The sequence below is a fragment of the Scomber japonicus genome, chromosome 22 (assembly GCF_027409825.1).
Source record: "Scomber japonicus isolate fScoJap1 chromosome 22, fScoJap1.pri, whole genome shotgun sequence".
In the NCBI taxonomy this organism is placed as follows: Eukaryota; Metazoa; Chordata; class Actinopteri; order Scombriformes; family Scombridae; genus Scomber; species Scomber japonicus.
In genome coordinates this window covers 15,098,248-15,123,493 of record NC_070599.1, presented here as the reverse complement: position 1 = coordinate 15,123,493, position 25,246 = coordinate 15,098,248, and the positions used below count along the sequence as shown (strand labels likewise).

General features: G+C 39.0%; 1 protein-coding gene across 1 annotated transcript in view; it reads right to left on the bottom strand.

The window, feature by feature from the left end:
* Positions 1–25,246, bottom strand: part of arap2 (ArfGAP with RhoGAP domain, ankyrin repeat and PH domain 2) — a 133,920-nt gene that overhangs the window by 71,330 nt on the left and 37,344 nt on the right. The window contains exons 10-11 of the mRNA XM_053342881.1: positions 18,277–18,383; positions 4,948–5,147 (exon numbers count right to left, since the gene is read on the bottom strand). Of these exons, the coding sequence (XP_053198856.1) occupies positions 4,948–5,147; positions 18,277–18,383 (307 nt within the window). The remainder of the gene's footprint in view (positions 1–4,947; positions 5,148–18,276; positions 18,384–25,246) is intronic.

The following is a 25,246-nucleotide window of genomic DNA, read 5'->3' as shown; positions in this document are numbered from 1 at the left end:
TTGGTTCCTGAAAAGTTCACATGAAAAAAAAACAACAAGAAGAAAATACCAAATTAAGATGTACATATATGCACACAAACTCACACCAAATGTTAGTGATGGAATAAACAATAAACAGGCATTTACAAGACGGAGAAACAGAGCATGACTGCAAGCTCATTCTCTCACTCACAACAGACATATTTAGTCCCCTCAGCACTCCTAATTGGAAATGAAAGCACAGAACGAGGGCCATTAATTGCTAATGAATCATGAGTAATTCATTGTGTTTGTTGGTCGGCCTGTTTATTTGGGTGAACGAGAGGCTTCTGGGGTTGCTTATGGCCAAAGACAGAGCACACATGAATAATACATTAGACCGAAACACGCTGTATGTGTGAATGTGAATTATTGTCCTGTGTGTAACGGCGGGTAATTTTAGATTTAGATTTGGCATGATCTCATTACTGTCTTCTGTGCTCAAGTAGAGCAGCTGTGGGGGAAAATGTGGGGCCGTGAGCTGTGAAAGGCCGCCTTGACACAGATTGTTGAATTATTCCGTCACCTAAGATATGAAAAAGAAAAACTTAGCAGGAAGTCATTTCTGATAACTAGTGATCATGGTTACTCTACTCTATTCACTCTACTTACTTTGGGTATACTAGCTTAGACAGGGCAGAACATCACCTTAAAATTAAAGTCCAAGTTTAAGTGATCCTTGTTTTATATACATTATAAAATCGGTGTGAAAGCATACTTCACAAGCTGCTTGAGGTGTTGAAACACCAGGAGAAATTAACTGACAGGTCTTATTGCTCCCAGATCAAATTTTGAATCTGTGATGCTAGGCCACATCCTACTGTGGTCAGGCCTGATGTGATCAAATGGTGCATACATTACAGACTCCTGCTTTCCTGCCATAATAATTCTGTGCCAATATTCTTCTCTCCTGGAGGTAAAACAGAAAACTGCAGTAATATAATGTTCAGCAGCTGCAGTCATGTCAGCAATATACTGTAGGTGGGAGCTACAATAGAAGGGATTCCCTGGCACTGAGCTACATTTTTTAATAAGGTTATTTTGAATAGATTTTATAGGAAAGATTCTCATAAAAAAGTGTGAAGTGTTGGGGCGCATTAGTGAGGTGTTTTCATCCTTGGTACACCTGATCCCAAAAAGTCACCATAAAATGACAGCAGTGATCACGAATGAGTGCAACTTGACAAATAAAAGGCCAAAGAGCAAAAATGTGTGGCTTTATTTCTCGTGAAAAGTATTTCACTCTGGGTGCCTGCTGCTGCAGTGCTACAGCCACGCTCCATCCACTGAGCCATAACAGCACCACAGGGCCATTTTCACTTTCGCAAGGGTAATGAAGCTGAAAAAAAAGAACTGTGCATGCGCATCAGGTTACATGGTGAGATCCTCACATATAAATAGCCTGTTGTAAATGTCTTCATCTTCCCTGTCGAACAAAAGAACAACAACACAAAAGGGCATTCTCATCACAGCATCAAAAAAGAGAGAAGAAAAAAAAAAAAGAGCCCAACCCGACGAGGATTTCACTCCCCAATTAAAAACTTACCCAGTGACTCCAGCGACAGTTCATGGAGCACTTTTACAACCTTCCTTATACTTGTGTGGCATTTTCGCTCAATGGCGAGTCCAAAGGAATGAAACAAAGCCAAGCAATGAGCAGTGTATTTTTGTGTTACCATGGGAACTGTTGCCAGTGTCTACATCCTGGTTTAAAGACTTTATTGCAAATATGTGTGTGGAAAAAAAATGTCATCCCCTCCACAGTCTTTGAAGTAATGTCATTTCCTCTAGTTGTTGGGAGAAAGGGCAAAGAGGGGAAAACAAAATAAAGTGTGTAGGAAGAGGGACAATTTCAGTTACTAGGGATGTAAGATTACTGAGGAATGTTGGTTGGAGTAGTTTAGGAGCCAGGATACGAGCTGTCTTACATCAACAATCAGGAGTAGGAATAGCTCTCCTCAAAATAAGTAGAAACAGTCTTTAATGCTGCACTAATCAATATTTTTATATTAGTAATGGTTCAAATGACTGAGTGTAATGTGAGAGGGTCACTCAGCAATAAACTCACACATAATTATCTCCCTCAACTATATGGAGAGTTTTAGCGTTTTTCAGGGTGTTGTTTTGGTTTTAACTAGGGCTGTCAGCGTTAACGCATTAATCGCGATTAGATTAATGCAATCCATAACGCGTTAATTTTTTTTAATCGCATTTTAATTTTGTAAGCCTTTTTGTCCCTTCTACTCACCCGTAGACGGCTCCTCTAGCTGTAGCGCTATGCTTTGAAGTGGCCTCCTGCAGTAACCCTACCGCGGCGATGGAAAGTAAGAGAGCTACTGGACTTTTGAACGGCTTGTTTAACTTTAAAAAACTTCCAGACGGTTCAGTTGACAAGTCAAAAGTAAAATGCAACCTGTGTCAAACAGAGTACGTCGAGTTTGAGTTAGCACCTCCACGCTAAACACCCAGGTGCAGCCAAGCGAGCCTCAGCTCCACCAATGTACCATTTTGGAGTGTGGGAGTCGCAGCAGAGCCGTGATTGATTCCCAGTTAAGACACTCTGGTAAGAAATGCTTTACATTATGGGCTTAAAACTGCCTTGAAAAGTAAAATAACAGGATTTTAAACATGCAATTTAAAACGTGATTAATCGTGATTAACTATGGAAATTCTGCGATTAATCTCGATCAAAAAAAATAATCGTTTGACAGCCCTAGTTTTAACACCAAATTCACCATTCTCACCATATTCAGTACAATCATTTAAACTGATTTCCTTCAGATTCCTTTTGATCTGGTGAAAAATACTACAGTTTCAGTAAACAAGGTCCTCTTGTGACAACGGCAGCTCAGAACATGGGTGCCTATTTGTATTTTCTCCTTATTTTTTCTTCACTTTCAATTAGAAGCATTCTCACCTAGGCTTTTGGATGAGATTCACCTCATTTTAATATTTAAAGTAAACACAGATTGTTTTTTTGAAAATAAGTTAAAAAATAAACATGATTAGCTCTAACAGTCCTTAAAGCCTTTGCAAACAAAGACAAAATATTACAGTATGAAAGTGCTTCACATTAGAGAGTGAAGCTACAGACTATTAAAATTCATTCTGTCTTGCCACGAAAAAGAGGAAAGCCAATCTGGGATCATTTTTACCATTAGCCTTCTCATTACTTCTTTCCTCTTCCTCTTGTTCAGCGTTTCTCTTTATTGTCCATGACATGAGAGCACTAATTAAAAGCGTGAGCCAGCCATTGGTATTCCAAATGGACCACCGCCTAATTTAAGGAGAGCATAGTGTGAGGACAGCTTCCTCGTTGCAGATATTCAACCCTCTCTCTCTCTCCCGGCGTGTCGACAAAATGTAATATTAAACACCTCTGCAAATGAAATCATTTAAGGGTGTTTGAAAAGGGATGTTGGATATCTGATGCGTACCAATTACATGGGCTTTGCAGAGGTGAGGTGAAGAATCGCATTAAAACTTGTGACTCTCAGGCCTGGAGAAAGAGAAGAGATAAAGGGGGGGAAGCAGGAATGTATTGGAGCATGCAAGAGAAAAAGAAAATAAAAACTTACACACCAAGCAGATATCCCTCCACATCAAGCATGGCTGCTGCTTCCCTATAATCATGTTTAGCGGGTCAAGAAGCAGTTTGGGATCCCCCAAGTTCTCACCCGTGGCCTAATCTTTGTTGTCATTTCATCTGAGCCATCCAGCATTGCCAAATAGATTAGAGAGAGCCCAGAGGCCAGACGCCAACTCCCATAAGTGGCTTATCACCTGAGCTCTTATTCCAAAAGGGCCTCTGGGTCAGAGTACATACTCACACAGGCACAAACATCTACTAGGCCACACGTACAGGTGGAAAATTGAATCAAAAACATGCATGCTCTTTTACTTCAGCATGTCTTTGAGCGGTCGTCATAACTTTTTTCTTTCAGCATGGCTTTTTTTCCTCCCTTTATCTAAATAAATACCTCAGCTTCACTCTATCTGCTCGTCTCTGCTTGTGCTGTACTATCCCTCCTTGCAAAATGAAACTGATCCGCAGAGCAAATTGTGCTGAATTTGTTTGTGTCTTGTTGTGCAGTGGTTTATTAAAGAAAAGCACCCATTGCATTTCTTATGGATGCAATGGGTGGAAACCATAATGCGAAGCAGGAAAAGCGGCATGAAATGTTCGATTTGCGCCAGCGGTAACTTGATGAGGATATTAAGCAGTCAACAAACTGGAAAAGAAGATTAATATCTGAACGTATGAACAAAAGAGTTTCAGTTAGAAGTACTGAGTCATAGTGATTGGACGGCCGTGGTCAGAGCAACACAAGAGCATGGCTCACTAAGCCCCGGCTCTGAGCACCCTGAGGAAATATATGTGTTTACAGCTCGGCACTGTGCTATTAAAGCAGACTAATGCTAAACGTGGCTTGAGACACCAATTCCAAACCTTTTTGACTCCTACTTGTGATCCCACATTACAGATTTTACATGTTTATGAGCCATGAGCTATTCAACCAAGACATGATGTTCTCCACTCACGTTGCTTCATTGCAGTATTTCTGAAGAGACAGAATTCTCTGGTGTAAAAAAAAATGTAAGAAATAAGATAACATATATAGAAAAACACAATTATCTGCAGAATTAACGCTTTTCTTCCATTTTCACATCTTGCATATCATACATTGACCCCTCAAATTAACCTAGTGACATGCATCCGACCTCCTGGTTGGAAGCTGCTGCTATAAGAAGTATCATATAAAAGTGTTTTGACATGCTGTTCGCTTCCATCCACACAACACTGCATGTGGGCGTGTGGGTACTTGTGGGGGGTGGTTTATCTGAATGTACTGTACTGTATGTAAGAGTATGATGTTTATCAGTACAGTAGGGCAGCAGGAGTAAAGCAGTATGTCATATGTTCCTTACCTGCACACTTCTTGCAGATGACCACACCCAGATTGACAGATGCCCACTCCGGCTGCGGGGCACGACAGTCGGCGCAGCTCCTGTTGGCCTCGTTGAACCAGATCTTCTCCGCCACTTCATAGTCGGAGAGTGTCTCAGCAATCGATTCTTGGACCGCTTCAATCCACTCCTCCTTCTCCCGTTCCGACTCGGCCGTGAAGCTGCAACAATTGATTTTTTTTTTTTTTTTTTTTTTGCACCCCCCCAAAAACACATGCCTCACTGTTATTGATTTGATTTGAGAGAGCAATTAAACAGCATAGTATCACGTGGTAGGGTTACAGAGGTGTGCAGTATTTGAAGTATTTTTTTTTCTTTTTTTGGAGGTGGGGGGAGGTTGGGTTGCTGAGTCTGTATGTGTGATTGCAATAGATTTGGTGAAATTGATAGGGGGGTGTGGAGGGGGGGGGGGGGGGGGGGTGACGCGGCAGGTAAATCAATCTGCCTCACCTTGCACCGCTAAAATCTATAAAGTGCTAATGCAGGATATTTTTTCAGGAAATAATGTCTATGTTAGACTCAGGAAAGTTGTAAAATGGAGATCGAAAAATACTATAAACATAACCCATTTACAGCTTCAATATACATTTAAAAAATCATGCTTAACACTCTTGTTCCATCAGGACTCGCATCAAGAACTCTGTCAATTTGAAAGTGAGAAAAAGGAAAATAATCTAGGTGATTCTTCTATGAACATGGGTTGCAGCTGTAGCCTTAAAGGTTTCATTCACTACATGTCTAAAACTTTGCCCTGAGAAGGTAATTTCTCCATTTTAAATCAGATTATAAGGTAGATAACAAGAATAATTTGCAAGCAAATATCATTAATAGTAACAATTCACTTCAGCAGTACATTGTGCGACACTATAAGGCTACAAGTAATGGACACAACTGTCCAGTTAAGCCAAATCTTAATAGAAATCTTTAGGCTGCAGCACACAATCAGTGCATATACATAAATATAAGAAACCAGATTTCATGCACTGTAGTAACCTGGTTATTTCAAATATCTGTATACATGCAGCAGGTTAGTAATGAGATTTATCTCCCACCAAGAAAACTTAATTTGTAAGCATTACATGCTTTGGCTCTGTGGTGAAAGAAAGCTCCTCCTCACTCCCTCAAAGTAGTGGAAACCGACTTATTTGAAAAAAAAACTACTTTGTATGTGTTTCAGTTTTTGTCAGAATCTGGTTGGAATTATTTTCAAGAGGATGCATCATTACATGGAATGATCTTTCTCTGGCTCCACAGCAAAACTGATTCAGATTTGATTTACTATGGTATAGGCTGAAACATAAAACATACAAACATAAAACAAAAACAACAGTACAATGGACTGAACAAACGACCAGAATAGATCTTTAGCACGTTCAAGTCTCTTAAAGAGAGGCAGAACATTACTCAATAATGCACGTAGTTAATTTATCTGCAATAATACATTTAAATATAAATGGATAGTTTGCAAAGTATGTTGGAAGGTACAAAGATTAAAGCAAGACAAGATTTGTGAGCCTGAAAAGTTGTCCATGAGGAAATTTTTAAAATGAATTGAATTAAGAATTATATGTTTAAAACTGCTCAATGCCTGAGAACTTTAACCCCTGCAGGTATTCCTTTCTATTCTCAACAATGCTTTTGTTTTTACATTCAAACAAAGCATGATATTCACCCCACAGACAGGTGTAATTAAATAAATTACAAAGCCTTTTATTCTTTTGCAGACCTTTTCTACCTTCCTGTTTCTTTAGGAATTCTGCTACTAGAAACTTAGACATTACAAACGGCATGGTCTTATCGTCTGTTTTCATAAGATAGGTACTTTTCAAAGTTAAAGTTGGATGTGGCTCAGGACGTACAGCAGGTCATTCACTATTTGGAAGATCAGTGTTTTGATCTCACGCTCCTCTAGTCCACATGTCAAAGTGTACTTGGGCAAGATACTGAACTCCAAATTGCTCCTGATGGCTGTGCCAGCTGTGTGTGAGTGTGTGTGTGTGTGTGTATGTGTGTGTGTGTGTGTGTGTGTGTGTGTGTGTGTGTGTGAATGACTGTTAGATTAGTTCCTGATGAGCAGGTTGACACCTTGCATGGCAGCCCCTGCCATCAGTGTATTAGTCTGTGTGTGAATGACATGTATTGTAAAGCACTTTCAGTGGTCGGTATACTAGAAAAGCATGGTATAAATACAGTCTGTATAAATGCAGTCCATCAAAGTAGTCTTTAAATTCACAATATAAATCAAATAATGACATACTCTGGAGCTCATAGTCTCTGGAGAATATAGTTATACATGTTCACAATGTCATTAAATCATCTACAGTAACATTGATACCTGCTTTCTGCAATTTAAACCAGTGTGCATCTCTCTATACTCTAATAAATATTTAACTATAATCAATGAAAGAAGACAACAGGCTCTTTTCTTTAAAGACAACAGCCTAAGTTTAAGTGCAAATATATCAACTGTGTAGTGCCCTTTTGGAAAACCTGCCTGTTTTTTCATAACTTGTACAACTTCACATTCAGTATATTAATAAAAAGCTTGCCAAAACAACTCTAAATTGTAATACTGTACTCTGATAGTTATTACAATCCTCAATAACCCATTCCTCTTATAGATGGGAACAATAAAACCAGTAATTCAATTTTTAGGGATTATCCTGGAGCTCAGGATCGTGTTGAACAATTTCATATAAATAGGTACGAAGATGCAAGGCTCACTGAAGTTTCCTCCTCTGTCAGCATCAGCATTTAGTGCTCCAGTAGCAAATATATAATCACTACTGACCTCCTCTGTTAACTCATCCCTCTGGGATTCAATATCCACCAGGCTTTTGAAGTGCTCATAGGAGTCTTTCAACTGGACAGGACATTCTTTATCCCTATTATTGTCAGCCAACATGTCCCAGTAGCTTTGGATTTTTACTTTCATTTTCCTAAGCTCACTGTTTCTTTCTATGAGCTCTCCATAATCAGTTCCGTTTTATACTCTTTACTTTTAGTCCTTATGCTTTCCCCATTTTCCACACTTTTACATTTTTTAAATATTATTTGCTTGATACGCCTGTCTTATCTACATTCAAAATTAAATCAGACTGTTTTCTTCACATGCACAGTCTTATTCCTTAGTAACTCTTCCACAATTAATCATGATCCACTGACATGAATTATATAATAGATTACCACAATTACATAACTCTATATTTTCTATTATACTCCTCTCTTTTCTCCTTGTGTCATTTACCAATTTCTCTCTATGTTTTATAACAGAACCTTGTGTGCAGTCTGATGAAACACTCAACTTTATAGCTCCCACCACACACCACCAGTTCAATAATGCAGTGCTTATATGTGAGCAGGGAATCAAAATCATGCACTTTTTTCCTGTGCCTAATATGAAGAAGGAACCTATGATAGTCAATCATTTTTTTAGCTGCGAAAACACTGATGGATTTTAAATCTACATTTAAAACTTTTATGTTCTGCACTGCCTATTCTGCTACATAATGAACTTTTAGTGCACTACCTTTTTTTAATTCTATTTTTTTCTGTGTTTTTATCACTCTGCAACGCTCTTTAAATTGTTACTGTACATTTTCACTCCTTAAATCCTATATCTTTACTTTTATTGTATCTTTTATTCTCCTGTAAAGTACTTTGAATCGCCTATTTAAATGAAATGTGCTTCATACAGTAAATAAAGCTGCCTTACCAAGCCTACATCAGGTCACCGTGCCAAGTATGGCTCATACACTCATGGATCTTAAAAAGAACAGAACGTTGGATGTATAACTTGTACAGGTGAGAATAAGCCAAAAAAACATTCACTACAACTCCAGGAACAGATGTTGATACATATGTTAAAGGACCATTTCATGAAAGCTGAGGCCAGGCCCCAGTGGACATTCAAGCGTGATATGCAGGTAGAGACCATACTTTTGCAAATAGGTTCACTATTGAGCTTGCACCATCGTCCTACTAGGGTGTTTTTTATGATTCTGCCATGGTTACCAATAGGCTTTCACTGGAGCCATATTGTAGCCTTATAGGAGGATGGTGCAAGATGGTCTTTGCATGTGAATTAATTTTACTTGAATTGTCCTTTAATTCTTTTTTAGATCAATTAAGTGGGGAATAGTCTCCAGATTGAGAAGGAGTTGGTGTATCCGCATCATTGATGACTGACAGACACAGCTCCATTCAGGCTTACTTTAGAGTGAAGAGAACGGACATTTTATCGTACATAAAATTAAAGTTATTTGAGATACTGTGAATTTCGCAGTGGTTGCGCATGTATGTGTGTGTGCAAGAGAGAGAGCGAAGAGGTTGAGACTGCAGCGTGGACTGCTCACACGCACCACCTGGTGGCTGTTGGTGCAGACTGCAGCAAGAGGTGGTTACAATTGTCTCCTTGTGCTCCTCTGCCTCACTCACTGCTGCTATAATACCACAGCTCAGCACCATTAACACTGTAGCAGTTGCACCAAGTGAAAGCAGAGTCATGATTTCATTACTTACATTTGAAAAAATTAAATACTTGATACCTTGGGCAAAGGACAGGACTGCCAGACATGTTCTGGACGGCTGCCTCATCACAGTCAGGTAATGACATGGTTGCCAAGTGGACCCCCGTGGTCCAGAACTTTCTTGTCTATAGAGCTATAAGTTCCCACTTGTCTGCACCCACCCCTCACTAGCGAGGAGGCAAGGGAATGGCATTCACAAGATCATGGTTAGCTGTAGGTGCACTCCATTTGGGGCGTTCCAACTTTTTCAACCTACTGTAGGCTATTAGGACACATACAGTTTCTTTTCAAAAAGCCTACAATGATGCAGCTCCTGCCAGTAAACACACCTAAATAACTACATGTGCAATATCTGCCAAACACAAATGTATAAGCTATAAAATATGAGTGCAAATAAAGTGTGGTGCTTCATATCCATGACACTGTGTCCTTGTTGATGAATATGTAAATATGTCTGTCAAATTAACTTCCTTTATCAGCTGTGAGCACACAAACAGGACTCGCATCACTCATCTCAAATAACTGATTTACAAAACCCCTATAAATGTATTACTAATTTAATGGAAATGTGTTGTCCTTGATGGACATCTTGTAGAAAAGGTTATTTTCCATTTCTTTTTTGATTATAAAGCAGGTCTGGGTGCTGTACAAATACTGTGGGTATTTTCAGTCCGCAAGGAAATGTACACAGTCCATACTAAGAAACTGTGCCTTTAAACAACCTGTTTGGACTTCATAAACACGCAGACTACATCAACAGCCTCCTAGAGCTGCTGTTCAAGGATGTCCTGATGGCACCTGGGATGTATACCAAGACCTCCACTACACTGCAATAGAGAAAAAAAAATGTGCTCATCTTTCACAAGGCATAAAGGCATGTGAAAAGCTCTCCAGTATCATCTTGTGGAAAAGCCTTCTGAAGAATATCAGAGCGGAAAGTATCAAACCTCTTCTACTGAAGCCTTGTCATGATGTTATGTGCCATGAATCTAGTGTACCCCTTCACTGGAATGTTTTGCAGTTATACAAGTGTGTTTTATTTTGTTTGATCACATTTATAGTTAGATTTATGTTAAAAGAATATGTGACCTTACTCAACTTCAATTAGATACGTCAATGGGATTTCGGTTTCAGACTCGTTTTCATTACCATCGATTACAATGAGAATGCTGACAAGCCCCAGGCAACTCATGCAGAAGGAAGTCTTTGCTTTCAGATTAGCTACATTGAGTGCAAGAGAGATTACTACAGTGTTAAGGTCTTAAAAGACAAGCCTACCTGCCGCGAGTCAGCTAATTTTATACAAAATACAACATCCATGCGATTTAGGTCTAATTGTAGAATAAAATATCTCTGGATTATCATCAACACACGGACTACATCAACAACCTCCTACAGCTGCTGCTCAAGGACGTCCTGATGGCAACTGGGAAGTACCACAACCTCCAGCATACACCCCCCCTCAGTTTTAGACCCCAGACAAGGATGATACAATGATGCGTGAATACATGATGTGCTTTGCTACAAGAACATTAAAAGGACAGTGAGTATGACAATGTGGTATTCATCATGTTTTTTGAAGCATTTATGATGTGTTCATGATGAATTTTAAAATCATATTGCATAACTGACACATTTCAAAGTCATACAGTCCAACAATTGAAAGTGGTGATCTACATAATTGAGTTACGCAATATCTAATTGGGTGAGGGACCCACAGAATGCCTTGGGAGCTTAAGAAGGCTGTGGATCATAACCAGTAACAGGAAGGGAATTTCCTCTACGTCTTATAGTGATGAGAAGCAAAGTTGATTTCGGCAACATGAGAAGTATGGTGGGGGCTCAGTCTAAATATAACGTCATTTGGTTATTTTATGGTTGAGTGTTAAGTGTGAGATAAAAGCTAATCCTACATGACTGTGAGCAAGTCGACAAATGACATGGGTGTAACGTTCAGGTGTCTGCAATTTTGGGTATGATAGTGTATTATGAAGGTGCAGTTTTAAATTATATCAAACCAGGTGCATTTGAACACAGAATTCAGGGTCTTCCATGCCTTGATCAGGTTACTGTGACTTTCACATGATGGAAAACTGTGTTGAATACACATTTAAAAACAGGTACATTCAGTACTTCTAAGACTGAATGTCCATTACAGTCTAATGAGAAGTTATGAAGATACCTTGCAGGGATAGATGACACAACTTTCTGAGGGAGATGATTGTAGTTGCATGTTATGAGTAACTTAAAGTTAGCTAAACTTTATATAAATGTAACTTAAGTAACTTAAGTCAGCACAAGCAAGAGAGAAGAAGATGGATAGCAAGAATGACAGAGATGGACAGAGATATAAAGTTTAGAGGAAAGAGAGTTAGGAGAAAAAGAAACACTTAAAAAGCAGAAATGGGACCACTGGTATCCATGGCAACCTGGCGACCGGTGTAAAGTAAGACTGAAGATGAGGGGGAAGGAGATGAGGGGGAAGGAGATGGGGAGAGGAGGGGGGTTGTGTTTCGCTCAGGGCAGAGGATGTGCACTAGCCCAGCTTCGCCCAAGCAACCTAGCAGAGATCGATAGGTTGATTGGGTTCAGCCAGTCTGTGCCCACTGGTCTCTGCCCTGGGCCCGTCTAAAGAGATGACTGCTCATATCGTCTGGTGAACTACAACACAGCCAAAGTCACAGAGGAACTAAGAGGGGCAGGAGGCAGCGTAGTATAAAGACGTTCCCAAGGTGCAGACAGAGCTTTGGATATGAAGTGAAGGTTGGTCTCAGAAGATGACGCAAAATAAACTACAGTTTTCCAGACTACAGGTGGTGAAGAGCAGAAAAAGAAAAAAGTAATAAGTAATGAAAAAGAAAACTTTAATGAAACACCTACATCAAAGGAGAACATTCACAGTCCTTTAAAATGACTGAAAAAAATCCAAGAGGTGAAGTAAAAGTAAAATTACTATGTTGTACATCCTCATAATCATTTTTACCCTGATTATGGGTTAGGGTTAGTCATGGCTAAGCTGTTTACATGCAGCATTGTTCACTGTTACTACAAATTTATGGCAATATTGTATTTGTTGAAATATGTCAATCACCCTCACAATCACAGGCTTCAGGCTTAGACTATCATCTCCCTTCCTGCCACAAACTACAATCATAGTTGTTATTCTTGTGTTATTCTACACTGCTCCTGTGTAATTATCTGCAATGTTACCAATGTTAACTATTGAGCAGGATATTCCATTCCTCTAATTATTTTCCTTCTATTTTTAGGTTGCAGAAATTTTTTTTTTTAAAGTTTCAGTTTGCATTGACCCTCATGATCTTACATTGACACACAGGTCCAGAGATGGAAATCTTCAGGATCAGGGTTCCAGGGTATCAGTCCCCAATCATGAAAATGTATTTTATAATACATGTACTGTATACAGTTAAATCAGGTAATTCAATTTTGATGTGCAGTGGCTTGACATTCTTTGAAAAAACTTTTTTCAGTTAAACTAAGCACATTAAATCTTAAATTTACTCCAACTGGTGTCCTTTCTTGTGATTGATGTTTTAGTCCTTTATGTCCCACTACCCCACATACAGTCCAACATGTGAGTGAGGAAATGTAATTCTTTTTCATGAATGATGAATGTGCATATGGCTCCTTTCTGCATGCATGCATAATGTATATAATGGTAAAAGAGTCATATATAAATTGCTCATAATGTTAAAAAAATAAATAATAGGGGCAGTCAATTATTATAAGCTGAAGAGCATTATTATTTCATTTAAAATGTAGGTGACATGACAACTAGTCAGTCCCAAATGCATTGAAATGAGGGCTATATGTAGATAATAAATATGGTTGCTAACCAAAAGGTTTCTTGTGCAAGCCAGGTTCTCTGAGTAGTTATCTCTCCAGCCGACGTATTCCCTTTATATATGAAGCCAAAAAGCTGGTATTTCCACTCAGAGAACCTTGATTACACACGTCACCATTCGTCCGTTCTTTATAGTCAAATTTAAAAAAATTTAAACATATCTAAAAATGGGACTCAAGACTTCGAAAGCCAGTCACTACCACCTTCAAATATGTTAAATTATGCATTGCAACAGCCAAAAATAACAATAAATTAGTTATTCTGAGCCAAAGTCAAGAAAGGAGGTTCCATCAGTCACAATCACCATAAAAATATCCAAGATGTTGAGATAAGATTAAAACACTCTGAGGTAAAACTGGCAGATATTTCACGAAGATAAATCAATCAAGCATTTTATCTAAAGTGGGATTTAGCCTACTTAACATGGCATTTAAGAGTGCATGAGCAGGTAAAAGGTGAGTGAGGAAATAGAGAAGTGTATACAGTTACTATGGTGACTGAGCCCGAAAACGCCTTAAGGCTCAACGTAAACTGGAAGTATTGAATTAGAGCAGGTATTATATTACAGTGCTACACCATAGCTATATATAGTAGTTTTACAGGAACATCTGTTCAAATACATAATAATCTAGATTTTATTTGTCTAACTGCTGCACGACAAAAAGGTTGGATTTGGTTTTATCTGCTTTCCCACTATCCGTAAACGTGGAATGTTCAATAGTCAGAGAGTCAGAAGTGATGTACAACTGATCAGATAATGAGAAAAAAAATTAAAATCATTGAATTCAAATTAAGAACTGATGGTACAGTATACTATTTTTATTATTTTACCATGCTTGTGTACAAGTCAGTTGTCTAAACATCAACTCTATGGAGCCTATTAGCGACTTTTAGCTAATTGTTTTGGTTTTACACAACTAATGTACAATATACTATTTTGGTTCAGTCTCACACCTCTCATCAGTGTAAAGTCCAGATGCAGCATGTGAATATTAGACTTGTGTTCACCAGGTGGCCTCCAGGTGACTCCAATGTTGCTCCGTGTTCATTAACACCTTTGTCATATCAAATTAGCAAGGTGATAATGTGTCAGTGTGATTATAGCTTATTCTGCTGCCCCCAAGAGACAAAAAAAAGGAAATTAAAGCATTCATTTCAGCCTCATCAATTTTAAAACCAAGCCATAAGCAGTGTTATGAATGAGGTCATTGAGTGTAATAAATATCCCATATTAAAGCACACATGGCCTATTAACCATGCTTCTAATGCAATGTGATGCAGTGACAGGGATGTCAATAAAGGCAGAAATGAGGAGGCTAAACAAAAAAAAAGAAAATGCTATAAAAGGGAAGTCAGCGAGGCAGAGATTTTTTGATTTCATATTTCAAGTTTAACCTATCCACCTCTGAGACTTGTGAGTGGATTTGAAGGCAATGGTTGTGTTTGTATTTCTCAAAGCACTGAAAAATAAAAATTGAAAACAGCAACATGTCCCTCCATAAACAATGCCTGCCACACTCAGGATAATTCAAAGCTGTGAAGACTTTTCATTAGAAAATATTTTTTGTCAAAAGGTTAAAAAAAAAAAGTGAAAACTGTCCACACTTTTCGATTCATGCCAGACAAATACCCGACAAACGAGACAAATATGAAATTCCTGCAATATGCCCTTGAGCTAGGCGTTTATCTGTAGCTTTACTTCAGAGGAAGTGCTTTCTGATCAAGAGCAAAAAAATAAAGTTTTTCTTTTCTGCAAACTTGAGTGTCTTTGCCTGGTAACATCTCCTCACCTCTCAGCCTAATTGTCATTCTCTCAACTCATAAAAGTCTGCTATTGTATCTACCACAGCGGACTCAACGCTCTGTCCATTTAATGGCAGCAAAACAATGAAAAAGCCAAAGTGAGTCTCCACAGCTTAAAGTGATTAGATGAGTTTCTCACTAATCCCCACCTTGAGCAGGTAGGAGAACGCTCCCAGGGCTACCAATCGATTTGATCCACACACACAGACACTGACAAACACAGACACAAACACACACATACACACATACACACACACACACACACAAACACACAATAAAACCCTTTCAGCAATTACCTCATCAAAACAATTCGGGAGACCTGAGCTCATTCTAATTCTGCCTTTTTTTTTTTTTGGTTCCACACAAAATGGCAATTACGTCCAGCGTATTAACGAAGCTGCCAAACGATGGGACCATTAAGGGAGCTGACACAAACAGATCGATCGGACATACAACAGACAGGTAGAGAAAAGGGGGAGGGGGAGAGGAATCTTTAAACAAGGCAACGGGCAAAAAAAGGAAGGGGTAAAAAAAACAAAAAAAAACGAAGAGAAATAGTGAACAAGCACACGTAAACAAACATGCCGTGCTTTGTCCAGGCAGCTGTGACAGTTGTATTCTAAATGGGCCATTACAGCACAAACAAGCAGTGTGCTCATTGATTGTAGGGCCTCAGGGACTAGAATCACCTCAAAGGCTTTGTGTCCTACTAAGGCACAGATACTGTAAAAAAAAAACAAAAAAAAAAACAAGTCCAATAGGAGATTTCATTAAAAAAATCCTGATCGATAATTAGTGATTTTTGTAGCATGTCACATGAATTCTCCAATGCCTAATAAGTCTGTGATGTGTATGGTGGGTGCACTGTTTTGTCAAAGAGATTTGACATAAGAACATAGTGTGCTACTAATATGCAGTCAAAAAGAACTAAACAGAAGATCCTCTATCTCTCATTAGAGGTGAGTCTTTACTTTTTGACATAGTTGCTCATTTGTTTTTGCAGCTTATGTCTCAAAGTGAAACCGGTTCGATATTTTGTATTAATGTGTGCTTCTATACCAAAAAGTAAATACAACTGGTGATCAAACAAAGAAAGTGAATTCTATTTAAAACGTATTTACTGTATAATTAATTAAGTAAACATAAAGTCATATAGACTAAAAGGTTAATGATTGATTGGGCAGTTTTGGTGACTGTCATCCAGTGAGTCTGTATATTAGTATTTTTAGTCAAGACTGCAACTGGACTGAATATGTCATAAATAGTGGCATGGTGGTTGTTTAGTCCACACCAGATTTTGATTGACAGCTTTCACACCAGCCTAACCGGACCAAACTGACAAAAATACCAGACCACGGGGTTGAGCATAGCTCAGCGGGTAGAGCGCCCGCCCCATGTGTTGAGGCTATAGTCCTCGTTGCAGGTAATCCCGGTTCGCATCCCGAGCCGAGCGGTTTTATCCTGCGTGTCATTCCCCCTCTCTCTGCCTCCTGTTTCCTGTCCATCTCCACTGTCCTCTACATTAAAGGCAAAAAAGCCCGAAAAAATATACTTTAAAAAAAAAATAAAAAATACCAGACCACACTGAAAACAGGTTAACCTGTGTGGATGAGTTGTTAAACTTGTTGCATTTTCCTGCAGTTCTTTTCCACACAGAAAAAACTCAAGCAAAACAAAAATGCAGCCGCTAAAAGCTACTTGAGAATGTTCGCCTCGAGTACGCCAAGTAGTTGGATCGAATCAAGGTCAGATAACATTCCCACCACAAACAAACTGCTCCAGAGTTTATTTGGGACCAGACTGAGATAACTTCCTCAAAAGGGTCTCAGTGCGGTGCTCAGATCAGTCCAAAATCGAACTAGAGTTTGATTCAGCTGAACTAAAAAAGAAAGGTTCGAAAATGCCCTAAAGGTACTTTCACACCTAACCCGATCCATTATGGGTGCTTTCGAGGGACTGCCTAAAAAGTACGCCTCCGTCCACGTCTACACAACGTTGGTGCAGGGGTGTTTTTTTTGTTGAAAACTGAACTACCACAGGTTTTTATGACAGAGGATGTGCTACTCGAAAGCTAAATAACTAAAAAATATGCTTAAAATAATGAGCAGAGCAACATTTTTTTTTTTCGTCGATAATTTGCTCTTTCGTTTCTCATTTTAGTTTCCGTATTTTACTTTACACTTGATAATGGTTAAATATTTGCACAATATTTGCATTTACTGGAATAAAAATAGTAAAGAAAGAATTGCAGATAAATAGGCAGCAGATACAACAAACTAATTAATACACATAAATATTTTCTATATGACTACATCTCATTGAAATGCATTTTAAGGCTTTGGAAAACATCTAGGTGTGGATTAACTTTCCAACTCTCAAGAAAAACTATGGTTATGAAAGAAAAGAGAAAAAAAGGCCAATCTGATATGACTATGAATATTCTTTCAAGTATCATAAATTCCAATCGCACTATGAGGCTCTTAATACCACACATGTACAAGAGCAGATTAACCAAAATGCTTGCCCTAACCTTTTAGCTGTGAATTGGATGCTTTATGAGATATGATTATTGAGATAAAATACAGTGTAGCAAAAGGTTTAGTGTGTGTGAAGGGCATTTCTCCAAAACTATATGGTAATGTGTGAAATTTGTTTTTAAAGAGAATAAGAATGAAGACATCCTACTGCTTCCTACAGTAAGATTTTAAACAAATGTGGGGGTGTACTTACAATGTCAACCTACTGAATACATCATTCTGAGGGACATGTATTCATGAAGAGGTTCCTTCACTTAACATTCATCTTTAGATGATGAAAAAAGCAATAAGAAAGACAGTGTGTGTAATGTGAGAGCTGTGAGATCAAACAGACAGGATGCACTTCTCTCTCACACACACAAACACACACATAAATAAAAAGACCCATCATACATCACACACACACACACACACACACACGCACACACACACACTGTAGCACGAACAGCTCTTTGTTGTGGGAGAGAGGGGCAAGACTAAACACACTAACACAAAAGTGTATGTGCGTGCGTATGCAAATATACACACGTCACACATAGCACAGATGCATATTTACCAGAAGTTTTTGAAAGGTGTGATGATTTCAAAACCCCTGCGGTCCACCTCCCTAATATTGGCAGCAGTCAGTTCCACTTCAGCAATGGCCAGGCCAGCTTTATAGTCCTGAAAAACACAAATAAAGACATGGAGAGCTATACATTTAATAAAAAATAACTGTGAAGTTATAGTGCAGCCACTAAAAAAACATGAACAATAGCATCTTTTTCTTCTCACTACCCACAGCACATAAAGTTAATTGTTCTGCATTTTGCCAAAGTAAAGCTTTTCTTGCAAAGAATTAAACAATTCTCTTCAAGCATGGAGTTATAGTCATGAGGGCCAGCTTTTTTGTAAAAACTTGACGCTTGCTCGAACCACACAGGCTGTTAGCTAGTACAGTTGTAGCACATACAGTAGCTTCTTGTAAAACCAAAACTTTCCTCAAAATGTCCGTTTGTGTGCTTTTTTTTTTACTTTGGAGTGAGGCTTAGCTAGCTAAACTCATCACCTCTCTGTTCCTCCATACTTAGCATAGTATGAAAGTAGTCTCAATCTTCACATCTAACTTTTGGCAAGAAAGCACATAAACATATTAGGCATAAAACCTGGAAGCTAGAAGAAACAGCTTACTTGGCTTCCTCTTTTTTTGTGTTTTTGGCTTGGTTTTCTCCAACCCTGGAAACAGTTATTGCATAAAACTTCTCGTGAAACCAAACATTCTGTTTGTGTGCAAATTAAACTAATAAAATGCAATGTATAAAGCTAGCCACTGCTATTATAACTTTATTTTTACTTTTGAGTGAGGCTAACTGTTGCCTTAGCTAGTTAAGCTAATTGCCTCCATGCTCCAGCATCCTTAGCGTAGCATGAAAGTGGTCTCAAGCATCACAGTTTACTTTTGGCAAAGTCATAGTAAGTTGCAAATAAGCAAATAAAAATATTAGCCAAATAATCAAACTATTCTTTTTTAACTAAAAGGTAAGACAAAACATTAACTGTTGCACCATGCTGTAGCAGATACTGAAGCATTTTTACTTAAACACTAAAACACTTTTTTACTCACTTTATTATTCTGACTCTGTTCTAGGTTTGGATTGGCTTTAAATGTATGCTGCTGTGTCTTGTTTTGATTGGAATACTTGGCCGTGTTGGAAAATAGGCTTTTACCTTACCATCCTTCTTCATATTTAAACCATTTCCATCAGTTACAATCTACAGTAAATGTACCTGACTAAAAGAATGAGACTATAGATAGAAGCAAGTAAAATGAATCTTCCATTACTTCCATTACCATTTCTTCTCATAGTTTCTGGACTTACTCTTAGGGACAGTCTAATGAAAAACTGCTTCTTACTGCTAAAATGTTCCAGTTAAGTGTCCCTTGAATCCAAGGTATTCCAGACAACTGGAATGAGACCCTAGGACTAACAAGGAACAGGGATTATGTATATCCCAACTAGCCTGGGTATGACTTGGGATCCCTCTGGATGAGCTGGAGGAGGTAGCTAGGGAGAAGGGCATCTGAGCAGCTAACACTAGGACCTAAACTCAGATAAATGGCAGCAAAAATATCACATGAATTGAGCTATAGGCTGGTTCCATTCTTCTCATTTGAAAAATAAAGTGTTTTTAGAGTCCTTCAATAAACAACAAGCACTAAGGGAGACCCACAATCACTGCAGGGACATTCTCAGTCTCTGCTGCCCTGTTTTGTTTTTTTGGAAATGGCACTGGATATAGAGTTAGACGTGTGAGAGAGGTCCGCTGAAAATAGTTTGTGACAGACCAATAACACACCGAACAGTCATCAGCTTTTTCCCCGCATCTCACCAATGACGTACAAATCGGGTGTGTGCAAGTGTTAAAGAGAAAACAGAAAGGGAGGCTATATGTGTGTGTCTGCATTGTGTGTGTGTGTGTGTGTGTGTTTGTCAGGTCTGTGTATGTGTCGGGTCTGTGCGTGACGCGTGCATGTGTGCAAATGTTAAAGAGAAACAGAAGGGGAGGCTATATGTGTGTGTATGCATTGTGTGTGTATGTGTGTGTGTGTGTGTGTGTGTTCGTGCGTGCGTGCGTGCATGCGTGCATCAGCAAAGCTCTGCGGAAAGGCAAAGGTGCATCTAGGGAATCCAAACAAACCCAAGCTTTCAGTCTACATGTTTTCTGAGGCCCATTTCAGAAATAGGGGTTAGATGCAGAGGCACCGTTTTCATAAGCTCCAGCGTAACTCTGCATCACACTGCGCCCCTCCCTTCTTCACTTCACCCTCAACACTCACAGCAGTTTAGACCATTTTCTATAGCCTAGAGCTCTGAGCTGAGAGAGAGAAACAGACAAGAAGAGAGAAGAAAAGCACCTACACCCACACACATATAGGCACAACATCACAAAAAAAAGCATTACAATACACACTTTATTCCATCACTGAGGTGTACAGAGAAAGCCAAAAAATGTGAGTCAAAAGATGGGGGATAGAAAGACAGTGAGAACAAAAAAGGAAGGGGAAGGAGGGAGAGAGTATAAGTGAAAGAAAGGTCTTGGCAATCCTCACTGAGAGTGGGTGAGACGGGCAAGGGGTCAGCTGAGCAGTTGACAGAAAGGAGTATGCGTACGTGTGTGTAGACGAAGCCAGAACAAAACAGGACCTGGGCCAATACTCCTCAACAGCGAAATTAACATGCTGCCTTAGCAAGTGCTAAATGCTGCCCAGGCTCTGCCAGCTATGAGGCATGTGTGTTTCTGTGCTAACTGTTCACCAGCAAAACCATTTACACTAATTACACCAAACAAAGCGAGGGAAGTGAATCGACACCGTCTTTGTTGATGAGGCGCTTTTTGGGAATACATGGCCCAGCAGCGCAAAGGAGAGTGTGTATGAGTGCGTGTTTGTGTGCAGAATTAATCAAATAATTAACTACAAATTTCTCAGTGTAGCTAAGTTTTGCTCAAAGAGGAAGTCACGTATTTATTTGCTGGATTTTCCAATGTAATCTTTCAGTATTCTGTGGGCTGGTTCAATCGGGTCTAATGTTGTCAAAAATCGTCATTTGACAATCATTAGCCCCAATTCCGCTACTTCAAACAAATTTAGAAGACTGTGGTGAAATACTCATGCAATTTATTATCTTTCCCTAGCAGTTCTGCTCAATGATACTGAAAAGTCTGACAGAGCGAGTGGCACAGAAACATAGCGATAGGCTAGTGTGGAGAACTCTAAGGTCCAATGAAGCGTTATGAGTAATTAAGACACTCTGAGCTCAGAAGAGAAGAAGAAATAGAAAGATAAGGAAAAGGAAAGGAGCGAGACACCGTGAGTGATACAAGTGAATTCAATGTACGGCCAGGTCCTAATTGAGCTAAAAGTTTTGATGTGAGGGCTCAGGCAGCCGCAGAATCTTGCCTTTCTATCCTATCAATTATAACCACATACAGTCATTGCTCTTTTAAGTTTAGTATGTTCTGAGGTTTGAAGACACATGACGCGATAATGAGAGCACAGGGGTGACGGAGTTTAAACCAACCTCATTCAAAGCTTATTTTCCCCAACCATTCAGTTCGGCCGAGTATCTTAAGGCAACAGACGGCTGTAATCCAAACACTAAAGGACAAATGGTTTACATGTATTGCCGGAAATTGCTGTTTCACACTGGGTGGATATATGGGAGTGGAAGGCATCTGTATGTGCACATACATGCATCAGCATCCTCAACTATTGTATGTGCATACACGTGTGCAAGTGTGATGAGAGGGCAAAGCAGTTGCCTACTGTATACCTAATGACCCTCATCCCTCTCAGGCAGCCAATTAGAGCGCTGGGTGTTAGCAGACGTCCAGCCCTCGCCACTCGTTACCTACCCAACATGTGCCGTGGCCTCCTGCCCTCTCCAATTAATTCACCAAGGATGGAGGGAAGGAGGGATGGAGAGACAGAGGCATGGAAAGGCATTAGAGGTAAAAATAACTCACCCAATTACAACAGCCAAGGGGTAGGTGGCAATAATGGCGCTTATAGGGAGAGAGGGGAGAAGGCCTTTAGGCGAATGTCTAAACGCATGCGTGATTTTATGGCTACTTCGTTTTTTTTCCACATACTGGTAGCATTGGGTATCATTTGAGTTTTATCGATTCAGATTTTGTTGATCAATTTTGGTTCTTATCAATTCCAGTATAGTAAAAAAAAAAGAGATCAAATGTTTAAATTAATATATATAGTTATACTTCTTGTCTTTACACTGACTTTTCAATGAAATTAGCCCAATTCAAAGTCTTTTTAACTGAATATTTACAAAGTCAATTCAAACAATATACATTTTTTATCAACAGTCACCACATATTGTACATTTTTTGTGGATGCTGTGGTATCTGCAGACTTCTATTAAAGAGGACTGAAAAAGGTAGCAGTAGAATGCCTCTTGTCGTCCGCATTCCAGTGTTTAACCACCTCAAGGTTTGTCATTCTATAAAGCATTGCCACTGCAAAACTGAATAAGCTTATCTGTCTGAGGAACACTGAAAAAAACTAGGGCTATAGAAAAACATTGCGCCAGTTTTTCCATACTGATCTGTCCTAGCAATGAAACACAAAAAGCACAAAATAGATAACTATTGATTGCTGTAGGCTCCACTTGAAATACAAGAAGCAACCAAATAATGAAATACTTAAGCAATGGCTCCAAAAATGTGTATGAGAAATAAGGATAAAATGCTATAACTAAAGTGTATTCAATGCACAACATCTAGCTGCAACCATATAAAAAAAACTCAATACATAAAAACAGAGGGTATGTTAGAGATGTATGCAACCATTCATTTAACAGGTCTTTTTTTTTAAATCGGCATATCAGCCTTTTCTTTAGAATAAGTGATCTTTTGGGGCAAATAGTGTCTCCATCAGTAGAGATAATTATCTCACAAGGGGCTGAGGAGGCCTGCATGCACAAATACGAAAAGGTCATCTCTGATAGCAAAGTTTATGTGGTCCTTTTGTTCCAACCCTGGGCAGCTGGGTCATCATCAGATGTCAGTGTTGGTGGCATTTCTGGGTACATCTTCAGCTCTCTGTCAGCTCTTTGGTAAGATTTTCATCTTTAGGTCTTCTTCAGCAAAGTTCTCACAGTGGAGACATTATATCCCATTTGCAAGGAGGTGACTGCCCCTTCTCTTCCTTGCTTTCCTTTCCTTCTTTCTCATTCTCTCTTCGTTGTTTTTATTCTCCTCCTCTGACTGCATTGTTACCTTATCTTCTCCACAGTCATGCTCTGTTGGCTGCTCACATGCAGTCAGCTTTCCTACTATCAATTTGTCCTTGACCTGGTCCCAGACAGTACTGTCCTCCACATTGTGCTTGAAATGTGACATTGCAAGGCATGAGATTTATATAGTTACTTGCCATTGTGTCTTAAATTTAAGACCTGTGAAATGACATAATGCACTACTAAGAATTCTCAAAACTTCTTAAGTTTGACATTTCCACCTTATACTAGGCAGGAATCAGTTGATTGGTATCACTATCTCCGGGCGGAGGAGTATACTTTGGATTGCGGGCCATGGTCACCTCAGTGCAAATAAAGATTCAACATAACTAACTGTTACTATACAAGTGGCCTACCATCATTTTTTACCATTTTTTTCAATAATTTTGTTTTTACTTTGCCTACCTACAGAAGAGCTGAGCACAGGCCCACTTTAAATATTCTAGCCAGGCATCCAATTATAATTTCTTTCAAAGCTTTCCAACCCCTTATTGTGTGAATCAGTCACTCCACAGTGGCGAGCTGCTCTAAGAGAAGCCACACAAGTAGAGGTGGCCTCTACTTCTATCTCCAATTCCATGTCCACTCAACCACTTAAGCTGCTTTAAAAGCATGCAGGGTAAGACCATCTAGCGAGGGGGTAGGTGAGTTTAAAACAGCACATGCTCAATGGAGACAAAAGACTTTTGATTATTTTAAAGCATTGAGACAGAGAGGCCAAGAAGAGTGAGAAGCTATGGATGATTAGAGGATTGAAAATAGAGGTGGAGAAGACAAATAATTAATTTATTATACAGACAAAAGGCAGAAATAGAAAGTGGCACAACAAGCAATACATACACTTATATTGGGGCCTAAACAAAAAGCTATTTAATGTTGAGGGTGTTAGACAAAAACTAAAATATATACTATGAAAATATTTCTTGGACTGAAGTAAGGAGATGTTTTAACCTCAACAATTTTGGACTGAGTGAAATATCTCACCTTAATTACATTCAGGATTTCTGAATTTTCGTCTGGCTTTACAACCAGGTAAAATTTTGACTTTGGCTGGTACTGTATGTTGGTTTAAGCCCAAATACTTACATAATTCACAACATTCCCATCAGCAACAGCTGGACTTTGAGTTTTGTTGTGATGAGAAAATGTTTGCATGCTAACACCCTACAACTAAGATAATGAATATTATCTCTGCTAATAATATTAAAAGCACGTTAAAATGGGAATTTTGACTGTGTTGGCATGGTGATATTAGCATTTAGCTCAGATCATCAATGCGTCTAACTAGAACCTCTCAGCGCAGAAAAAATTAGCAACTAGATAATAAATACCAAAAACATTTAAAGAGTTGGTGGGGCAGGTAGGAAGAAAACTGTTTCAGAAGAATGCTAACACTGCTCTATGTCTGCTGGATGTGTCAATAGACGACTGTTAGCTACAGCAACATATTTGCAACATCAGCAATGCTATGGTCCAAAAAAAGTGCAATGGACACATCACAACGCATAATAAGAGGAGGTCCTTGGTTTAGACAGACACATTGTTATGTCACAAATTCTGCAAAACAGCCTTGCAGTCTTAGGATGATGTTAACTGCTACAAAGAAGATCTTGAGAAGAGCGAATGAGAAGCAGTTTTAATTAAAGCAGAGATTAATTAAATCCTCAGCCTTGCTGTTATTATATACATAGATTACCTTTTCCACCAGTGAAGGCTTTACTGTATGTGCAGCTT